The sequence below is a fragment of the Teleopsis dalmanni genome, chromosome 1, assembly GCF_002237135.1.
Source record: "Teleopsis dalmanni isolate 2A chromosome 1, ASM223713v2, whole genome shotgun sequence".
Taxonomy (NCBI): domain Eukaryota; kingdom Metazoa; phylum Arthropoda; class Insecta; order Diptera; family Diopsidae; genus Teleopsis; species Teleopsis dalmanni.
Window position 1 is genome coordinate 65,084,577 of NC_051846.1, and position 10,434 is coordinate 65,095,010.

Genomic DNA, 10,434 nt, shown 5'->3' on the forward strand with positions numbered 1-10,434 from the left:
CAAATTGTCAAGAAAGTTATCCTCGTATATATAAGTTCTTGTTTAAAGTCATTAATGTTAAAATTTTGTAAGATAAAAGTTTAGCAAGTTTTATTATAACTAATTTAAAGTCTATAAGAAATCTTCTTGCTACTATTATTTTACCGAATAAAATTTTTTCGAAAAATAAATAATATAAATGATTTGAAATTTTTCTAAAAAACTCCTGAATTGACCAATTCATGCGGCGTATCATTTCTATTAAAATTTCATAGTTTACGGAAACAGTTGAACGATATTAATTGCAACAAGTATAGTTTGAAATGTTATTTAAGAACTGATTCCTATTGTATTTAAAAAACTATATGCCAAATCATGTCTAACTCTGTCTTTTTTTTTTGGAATATTTAGTATTAGAATACATAAAATAGTGATAGGAGATTGTGATTAATAAATTATTAACAAATAATAAAAAAGTAAAAATAAAATACAGTAAAATACAGTACTGTTAGGCTAAGAATGCCTAAAATTGATTAAAAAAATAAATAGATCGTAGATAATCAATTTTTATTGTACGTCTCTTATTGCCAATACGAGGCTGCTATATATATTTCTGGCCTAATAATAAAAATGCGAATATTTATCATCAAAAATTGTTTTATTGTATTCTCCAGCCTGATTTATATACTTTTGCATGCGCTCAAATCAATTGTTGAAGCACTTTTTCCACTTCGATTGAGACACCTCCGAAACATGGTTTCTAAACAAAGTGGACAGCATCTTCTGGCGATGAAAATCGTAGACCACGCATTTTTTCTTGATTAGCGGGAGTAAAAAGAAGTCATTGGGTGCCAAGTCAGGACGGCGGATGACCCATCAATTCGACGTTTTGGCCGATCCAAAAGGCACTGGTTTGAGCCGATGTGTGAGAGCTCACGTTGTCATGATGAACAATGATTCGTCTTCTCTTGTTCGTTTTTCGAATTTCTCCGAAGAGTTTAGGCAAACAAATTGTGGTGTACCACTCAGAAGTGACCGTTCTTCGTTGCTCAAGCGAAACAGTCCCCACATGACCAGTTTTGCCGAAGAAACAGGCGACCATTTGCTTCGAAGTGCTTCTTCCACGAACAACTTTCGCTGGATTTGGCTCGTTGGCTAGTCTTCGAAAACCCACACGGTCGATTGTTGTTTTGTTTCGGGCTCATTCGCATAGATCCATGATTCGTCACCTGTGACGATCTTATAAACATCTTTTGAAGCACCGCGATCGTATTTTTTCAACATTTCTTTGCACCAATCGAACTTGTTTTGAGCGATTGTCAAATTGTGCGGGATCGAACGAGAACAAACCGTTTTTGGACGACCGTTACGGAATTCGTCGTTGAGCGAGCGTCGGTTATGATTGAATTCATTAAACCAGTTTTTCGCAGTGCTATAGGATGTTGCTTCATCGCCATACAAAGATTTAAGTTAATCAATGCACTCTTGTGGTGATAATCCACGTCAAAACTTGTGAAAAATTATCGCACAAAAATGTTCACGTGTTAATTCCATTTCTTGGCCGAGATGAATTCTTAAAGTCTCTGTAAATAAAACATTCCACAATTAAATAACGCGTTCTGAGTGATGTTAACCTTTTCAATGGAAATGTTAGATTGCACCTGGCAACACTTAGTGTTGCCTAGGCCAGAAATATATAGAGCAGCTTCGTATCGGATCGTTAAATGCGAATATTATGCAAAGTAAGCATAAAACAAGCAAAATTAAAATCATATTTCATATTTTATATATATTTTATAATCATATTTTTAATTTTGTTTTACTTCCTCTTGTCGTAAGCATCCCAACATGTCGAATACATTTTAAAAATCATCCAGAGAAACCTCTGTATTTCCACATGTTATCTTCCTCATTTTTCCACCACTTTCTTCAAATGTGATTTTAACAATTAATTTGATTTGAATTGGGAACATTACCACTTGACTGCTAACATTGATTAGTTTTAAACCCAATGGCAAACTAATTTTCTTTCTTTTTTAGTTAAATATGTATTAGCCATTTTAAGCATCGAGCATAACAACTTTAACTATTTCTGATATTCTTTGATTATGTATCGTGCGGTGATAATTAATACTCGGACAATTGACGGAGCTTCTTATATTAGTACGTTTGATCTGTTGAGTTTTTTATATTATTTCTAAATACGAAATATATACAGGAATATTTTTAAGTTTTTTATTTATTAATTTCTAACATCTGTGAAGTGAACAAAATTTTTCTAATAATGCTTGAACTTCTTTAACTTATAAAAGACCTTTAAGATCTTTTACATATTAATTTAGGTCAGATATTATCTCTTTATTGTGTAAAAACCTTTTAGCCTTTGAAACCAAAAAATAGTCATTTGTTCAACTTGATTAATGAATAGTGGTGATGAACCTTCAATTCAGAACGTTAGTTACTTTCTTTTCACATCTACCATCTTTTATAATTGATGCTTTACAACATCACTTTTCTTAAAAATTTTCTTTACTGAACAGTTTCATATAAATAGCTCAGTAAAGTTTTTTTTAATGAGACCAAGTTTATACATTCTATATATCTCAGAGATGTATAACAGAAATATACAATATTTATGGTGTTGTCTTTAACATACACTAGTTAATTTGTTTTTTTATTTTTCATTTATTTAATAAAACAAAAAACGTTGTGTCTTTTATGAACAACAATGGCTTTTATTGCATATTTTATTAGGTAAATATATTGTTTCACTTTTAGTATATTAATTTCATGATTTGTACACTCTACTTAATATCATCCCAATCGATTCAATAGGTTTCGAATGTGTAGTATGTAAAGCAGCAACTAGAATGGAATTTACCGAAAAATGAAAACTACACCTGTGACATATATCAGAAACGGATATAACATAACCGTCCTTTTAAAAAAATCAACAAGCTTGCATTCTCCAAGTATCTAAAAGTGTTGCAGGAAATAATGGTGTTTTGAAGCGCAGACATAGCTTTTAACCACTATCTTGTAATAAGCGAGTTGAAACGTTACCCGACTACAAAATCGGAAACGTTATTATATCGAAGAACTAAGATTAGAAAATAATCAAGAAAGTTTCGCAAACGAAGTAATTAAAAAAAATGAAAGTCTGCCGGAACATACGCGTCATCCCATCAAATTCCACTTAAACGAAACATGGGAAAATATCAAAAAAATCTTAAACGATATAGCTAAATACATTGCCGGAATATATCGCAAACTACGTAAATAATGCTTATCACCAAGAGTTCTGGCAGAAATTAGATCAAAGGGGCAAAGTAAAGCAATTACTAGAAAACGCTACCGATTGCGTAGCAATAAATCAACTGAACGCAAAATATAGCGTTTTCATAAAAGAAGTTAAGTAGTAAGCCAGATATGATAAATATATCTTCTTCAACAACTTGACAACAGAAGCTCAATCCGGTTTTCGGAAACTTGCTGGTAAAGCAATCAAAATCAGCATATCAAAGATAAAGACGGTAAAACTCTTTCCGCGTTCAAAGAATGGCTTGTCAGATAGAGAGAGTATTTTTATGAAACGTTTAACTCCCGTCAAGAATACTCTCAGTAAAACACACTCGCTGACCAACCATTACGCGCCCTTTGATTTGTTTCCACCGAAACACTTAGTTTCTGACGAAATTGAAAAAGCTATACAATAACTATAAAATAGAAAGGTAGCTGGAATGAAGAACTTTTCTCCAGAATTTTAAAAAACAAATGCATGCAGCGTAGCTGAAATGTTAAGACTACTCTTTAAGGAAATATGGCAATCTGAAACTATACTGCAAAGCTGGAAAGAACCTCCCCAAAAAATGGGTTCTAAAACTTTGCAACAACTGGAGAGAAATTGCTCTTACATCTGAAGTCAAAAAAATCTTCAACAGTATTATATTTAGCTGTATACAAGACTCACTAGATCGTTTACTAAGAAAGGAACAAGGAGGTTTTCGTGCAAACTATTCAACACTCCGTTGTGTTTAATTTTTATAGATTTTGAAAAGGCTTTCGACGGTCTCTTAAGAAGTACAATTTGGGATGCATTTGAAGACAAAGATGTTCCCATGAAATTTACAAACTTTAAAAAAACGCAATACAATGATTCAAACACGTGCAGGAAAAATAAGTGAACCGTTTTCTGCGTTAACGGGGGTAAAGCTGGTGTGCCTCGTACCACCACTCCTGTTTTCGATAACAATAGACACAAACTGCAAAACATTAAGCGAATTGCGACATAAAGCATCTGACAGATAACGAAGAATATTCTATGTTAATAATTTATGTTCTTAATGAAACTCCACTAATAATAATAATTGCACTCTCCATATATTCAATCTAATGTGGTGCTAACTTAACTTTACAAATCAATCTGGTTAATAAAGCCTATTGTTCTTAAAAGTTAGTCTATAGGTTTCTGTGAGGCCTGGTCTTCAAATTTTTAGGTGTCGTTCTACTTACATACACTGGTTAAACTTGTTGCATATATGATAATTCATTTGTACAATATTAAAAAAGCTATACAACGGTAACAAGATAAGTTAAAAGGTGTGAAAGGTATAGGGTGCATCATTATCCTTAAAGAAAATGTCATAGAAAGTAAGCGTTACTCTTTCGTTGGATATTTAGAATGCTTCACTTGTTGTAAGCAGTTGGTATATCAATGTATAATATGTATAATCGTATACAACTGTAAAAAAAATTTTTTTGAAAAATGTTTAAGTGATATACTAGAACATAATTGCTTCATTATATTGGCATCATTATATTTATATCTAAAGAACATTTTAAAGTGGTCACGTAGAACGTATTATTATAGGTCTACAATTTATTCAATTGCGTGAATTTTATACTAACTTGTAAGCCTAGAAGTTCTTTGTATGTCCAATTTTTCTATTTATTGCCTTAAATTTTTGGTACAAATTTATTATACGAAAAAGTCTGTTAATAGAATATAGTACATTTAAAGGAAATTTTAAAGTGGTCACTCAAAACTTATTATTCTGGATCTACGATTTAATCAATTACTTGAGTTTTATACTAACTTGTAAGCATAGAAGATCTTTGTATGTCCAATTTTTCTATTTATTGCCTTAAATTTATAGTACAGATTTGTTATAACGAAAAAGTCTGTTAATAGAATATAGTACATCTAAAGGAAATTTTAAAGTGGTCACGTAAAACTTATTATTATGGGTCTACAATTTAATGAATTGCCTGAGTTTTATACTAACTTGTAAGCCTAGAAGTTCTTTGTATGTCCAATTTTTCTATTTATTGCCTTAAATTTTTAGTACAAATTTGTTATATGAAAAAGTCTGTTAATAGAATATAGTATACTTATATTCTTACATATTCTTATATTCTTAGAATTATATTCTCTATATAGAGTCTATATTCTGTAGTAGAATATAGATTTGGTACAAGGAGAAAATTGAATGATGCTTATATGTTTTTGATTCTTCTTATATTTTTCATTCTTAAAGTTTGATTTAAAATGAATTACATTCCATTTCCATCTGTAATTAACAATATTATGAGACATTAAAAATGTATAATTATAATTCTTAAATTTTTATTTATAATTCGAGTTGTACAAAATTCAACTTTATTATTTATAATTTTAATATATTTAATAGTTAATTTATAATTAGTGTATATAAACATCACTTACGTTTATAATATATAAATAATGTATAATATTTAATATTAAAATAATTATTTCAAATTATTGTATGAAAAATTGTGCAAGTTTCATTTAGTCTATAAAATTAATAACGTTCTTATATTTTTACTTTTGTCGTTTAATTGATATGATCCTTGTCCTTTAATATATCCATTTATAATAAATGACGTTCTTCTAAGAGTAGTTTCATATATATATACAATTTCCTAATGGTCATTTTTAATATTTTCATATAAAAAATATTTCTTTAAATAGTAAAAATGCATTTCAAGCGCTATTTCCTTTCTTAAAAATTCGAAATTATTGACTACCTTTGGTTTTTAAAACTAAAGGCACTAAAGTTTTCTTAGTTCCAACATATACAATTAATTCAAAAGTCTAAGCTAAACTAAATAATAATTAATCAAATTTCTCCTGATTTGGCATGCAAATGAAAAATTTGGAACACCACAAATGTATTGCTTGTGATAAGTTTGTGAGCCATTTGACGGGTCGATGTATTGTCAGATAATATACTGGAATGCCGGAAAGTATGATCGCAGTGCCCACACCAACTTCTAAAGGCGATTGGAAAAATGATGAGATCACAAGGAACATACAGATAATAAGATAGATAATGGGTAATGCTAGACTAACGCGTATAGGTCTCTCGGTTTTAGGTTGCTTATAACGTAACCATAACAGACCCGCAACGGAAAGGAATGTGAAAAGTGCTTCTACATAACTAACATAGTTAATGAGCGCATAAATGTTTCTAATGAAAAGTAATACTAATGTCAGCACGCACTAAAATAAAAAATAAAATTATATTAATATTATTGTTCATAATTTTATGCAATAAAAAACTTACTAAAAATATCAACGAAGGAACTGGCGTTAAACAATTAATATTAATAAGTGAAATCGCTGCAGGCAAATGTCCGTTTCTTGCACCTACAAAAAATAACCGTGAAGATGCAAAAATAGCTCCATTTAGAGAACCAAAAGTCGAGCAAGCCACAAAGAACGGTATTAGCCAAGACATGAAACCAAGCATTTTGTCACCAAATGTTACCGCTACAGCATCTGATGAAAGTATTTCATCGGTGGATAGCACCGAAAAGTATGCAATATTCGTTACTACATAAATGATAGTTACAACAGGCATTGATATGCAAATAGCTCTTGGTAAATTCCTATACGGGTCCTTAAGTTCTTCCGTAACAAAATTTAAAAAATTCCAACCAGAAAATGAAAAAAGACCATTATAAAATGCCAACGCTATTAGGCCTGGTGATGTTAGTGTGCCGCGCATAGGTTCTTCCCAATGTTCAGTATTGCCTTGAAATAAATACCAAACACCTGCTGCAACAATTACTAATAAGGCGAATACTTTAGTGCCAGTAAAAATATCGGTAACTCGTGTCACCCATTTCACGTTGTAACAATTTATTACTGTGAGTACACCTGAAAGTAAATTGTAAATTATATTAAATATTTAAAGGAGTCGATCATATTCGTACTCACATGTCATTACTGCTGCTAGTAGTTGTACTGCTTCAATTGGTGCTTCACATGAAGGCCAAAATGGTTTTAGTAAATACTGTGCAAAAGTAAGTGCTGTTATCGCATTTCCTGTAGGCACTAAAATCAATAAAGCAACCCAAAGATATAAAAATGCAGGCAAAGGTCCAAACGCTGTACCAATATACGCATAATCACCGCCAGATTTTGGTATCATTGTACCTGAAAAATATATAAAAAAGAAATATGTGATATTGTTAATTTTTTTTTGTCGAAAGTGACGCATCTTATGACGTAAAGAAACATTCAAACTATATATACATAGTTTATACTATAATATATTTATATGTTATCACGTTTAATGCTCGTGCAATAAGGCATACATATAAATTAAATGAAAAATCACCGACAAAAATGCACTAGCCTAATGAATATCAATATCATTATCACTTGTATCAATATACAAGACCATGAATCGCACTAAAGTTAGCTCACGATAGTATTTGACATATTGATCGTGAAAAATTAAATAAAGGAAAAATTAAAGAAAGCTTATAAATATCATACACATTTTTATTAAATCAATCCATTAAATTTTTTATCAATCACTTCATACTCTATGTTACGCTCTGTTGAAAAATAACAATGTTTATTAGACTACATTTCAAATATACTACAAATAACCCAACGATGTGGGTTAGATTAACCCCTACTAATCTATAACATCAAAAACATGATCTTAAAATTAGAAAACAAAACAATTGTTATATACCTTAAAAATATAAAGGAACAGAAGAACTGGAGTGTATAATACTGTAAAGTTCATCAGAAGGGGAAAATGTGCCTGGTATAGCTCAGGACTGGTATACATCTACGAGTAGTGATATAGGACCTCCAAGGAAGTGTTTGGAGGCCCTATGCTGCAGAAGTAGTAGTAGTGGTTGGAGAAAATCAGTAGTAGTAGTAGTGACATATGCATCATACTTTGCATACTTTGTGACGTACATATATTGAAACATATAACCAAATATTATTTTAAATACTATAAACAATATGTGTAATATATTTAGATTAGAACATCAATTTAACACAAAAACCAGATTTCGCTACGTTTCAAAATAATTAATTACAATATTAATTTAATTAATATAAAAACAAAGCTTTGCATAAATGAACATAATTTTATATGTTATAGGTATAAGCATTTTGGCTAGCTTTTTTCACTGGAAACTTAATTTTAATTCCAAAATAAAATTTATCTGCATATACTGGTATTATACTTTACGCAAAATTTCATTCGACAAACTCAGTTATTCTAAACACAGATAGACACAGACAGGAATTCATCTATTTTTAAACGTCTACTTGAATATATTACGAAAATATATTAACAATATTCATAATAATCACCAAGAAATTTTATGTTAATGATATACCCATTGGACCTTCGTTAATAAAATTATAATCCTAAAAACTAGTCGGTGTAGATTACATTATACAGACTACTGTAATAGGTATATTTCATGTAAAATTAACATATTTTTTGTTTAAAAAATTGGATTTGGATGAAACAACAAATATTACACTATAAAATACTTTCCACAGCAGTTTCAGCAGTTTAAGGAAGTATTAGGTACATTGATACATATACATGGACTATATGTGTATTTCGGGCCACAAAGACATATAGAAAACTAAAACAATATTGTAAAAATTGGTACAACTTACAAAATATATTCAAATAATTAGACGAGCACATGTTAAAAAAGGCGAAAACAGTTGGTGTAACTCAAGTACATGCAAAGTTACTGAAATCATTTCAAATATATATAAAAATATGCTGTCGAAAGAACTGCAGAATGCTGGCAACTATTTCAATAGGGCACTATATAATAATAGCGCACAGCTGTGGTAAATGCAAGAAATGTTAATAATCAGGTATCAAGTAAGCCCTGCAGCATTTCCTCTATTTTTGTCCGATTCACTGAAAGCTTGAATAAGATCCTAACAGTTTTAAGGGACTAAACTCCTTATTATCACACATTTTGAATAATGTGGAGATTCATTAGCTCAATTAAAGGACTCTAAACTGGTATTGCTACAGATTTATCAGGTATAGGTGCCTTCTTTGACAGTCAGCTTGCCATACCATTTTCCCATTCAGATAAAAATCTACACATATATAATTTAAATTAATATATGTTGATATATACGTTTATGTATATGTATGTATATATAAATATATTTATATATATTTATATATATTATATATATTATATATATATATTTATATATATATATATATATAGTATTAGGGTGGCCATCAGTAGTTTGGAAAAATTTATTTTTTTGCTAACCGGACTAGTTGTATTATTTTCTAAGTTAAAAAATGACGTGGTATATTATCAGAGCTATCCTAATATCAATACTATATAACACATCAGTCAATAAGACGTGTGACTAACTAAGAAAAACAAATTTTTTCTGTCAAAAATCGTTTTTACTTATCAATATAATCTCCTTCATGGGCAATACAATCATTCCAACGCTTCTCTAACTTCTCGATGCCGTACTTGTAGAAGGATTTGTCTTTTACCTCAAAATAAGTTTCAGTTGCAGCAATTACTTCACCATTTGAAATGAATTTCGTACCGGCGAGCAATTCTTTGAAATCAGCAACTGGCTATTTGCTGAGGGCCAGATCTGGACTATACGGTGGATGAAGAAGCAATTCGAAATACAATTCGTGCAATTTTTCTTCGCCATATGCAGTCGTTGTTTTCACAATTTCTGCTTTCAAACGCTCCAGTAATGCCGTGTAATAGTTACTATTGATGGTTTTTCCCTCTTCGAGATATTCAATGAAAATTATTCCATGTGCATCCCAAAATACTAAAGCCATAACCTTCCCAGCTGACTGTTGTGCCTTTGGACGCTTCGGATGTGGTTCACCGGCTGCAGTCCACTTAGATGATGCTCGTTTTGATTACGGAGTGAAGTGATGGATCAATGTTTCATCCATTGTCACATATCGACGCAAAAAATCTGATTTATTACGTGTAAACATGGCCAAACACTGCTCTGAATCATCAACATATTGTTGTTTTTGATCGACTGTGAGTAAACGCGGCACCCACTTTGAAAAGACTTTACATGACTTATTGACTGATGTATTATGTATATTACCATCCTGGCTTAGATAAATGTAAACTTCT

General features: G+C 30.6%; 1 protein-coding gene across 1 annotated transcript; it reads right to left on the reverse strand.

Moving 5' to 3' along the window:
- Positions 1-5,933: 5,933 nt before the first annotated feature.
- On the reverse strand, positions 5,934-10,121 carry LOC119683163 (large neutral amino acids transporter small subunit 1-like). Its single transcript, XM_038096781.1, has 5 exons — positions 9,961-10,121; positions 9,369-9,391; positions 7,223-7,441; positions 6,567-7,162; positions 5,934-6,502 (listed from the first exon to the last, which is right to left on the reverse strand). Exons 1-5 carry the CDS (start codon positions 10,119-10,121, stop codon positions 6,116-6,118), a joined length of 1,386 nt encoding a protein of 461 aa, XP_037952709.1. The 3' UTR covers positions 5,934-6,115.
- Between the last annotated feature and the right edge of the window lie 313 nt (positions 10,122-10,434).

Excerpts from the sequence above, each read along its gene's own strand:
- LOC119683163 (XM_038096781.1), bottom strand. The coding sequence starts at position 10,121 with ATGGCTTTAGTATTTTGGGATGCACATGGAATAATTTTCATTGAATAT. Across the intron at positions 9,392-9,960 it reads GAAGAAAAATTGCACGAATT|ATTTTTATCTGAATGGGAAA; the intron begins GTATTTCGAATT and ends ATATATGTGTAG. Across the intron at positions 6,503-6,566 it reads TTCCTTCGTTGATATTTTTA|TGCGTGCTGACATTAGTATT; the intron begins GTAAGTTTTTTA and ends TTTTTATTTTAG.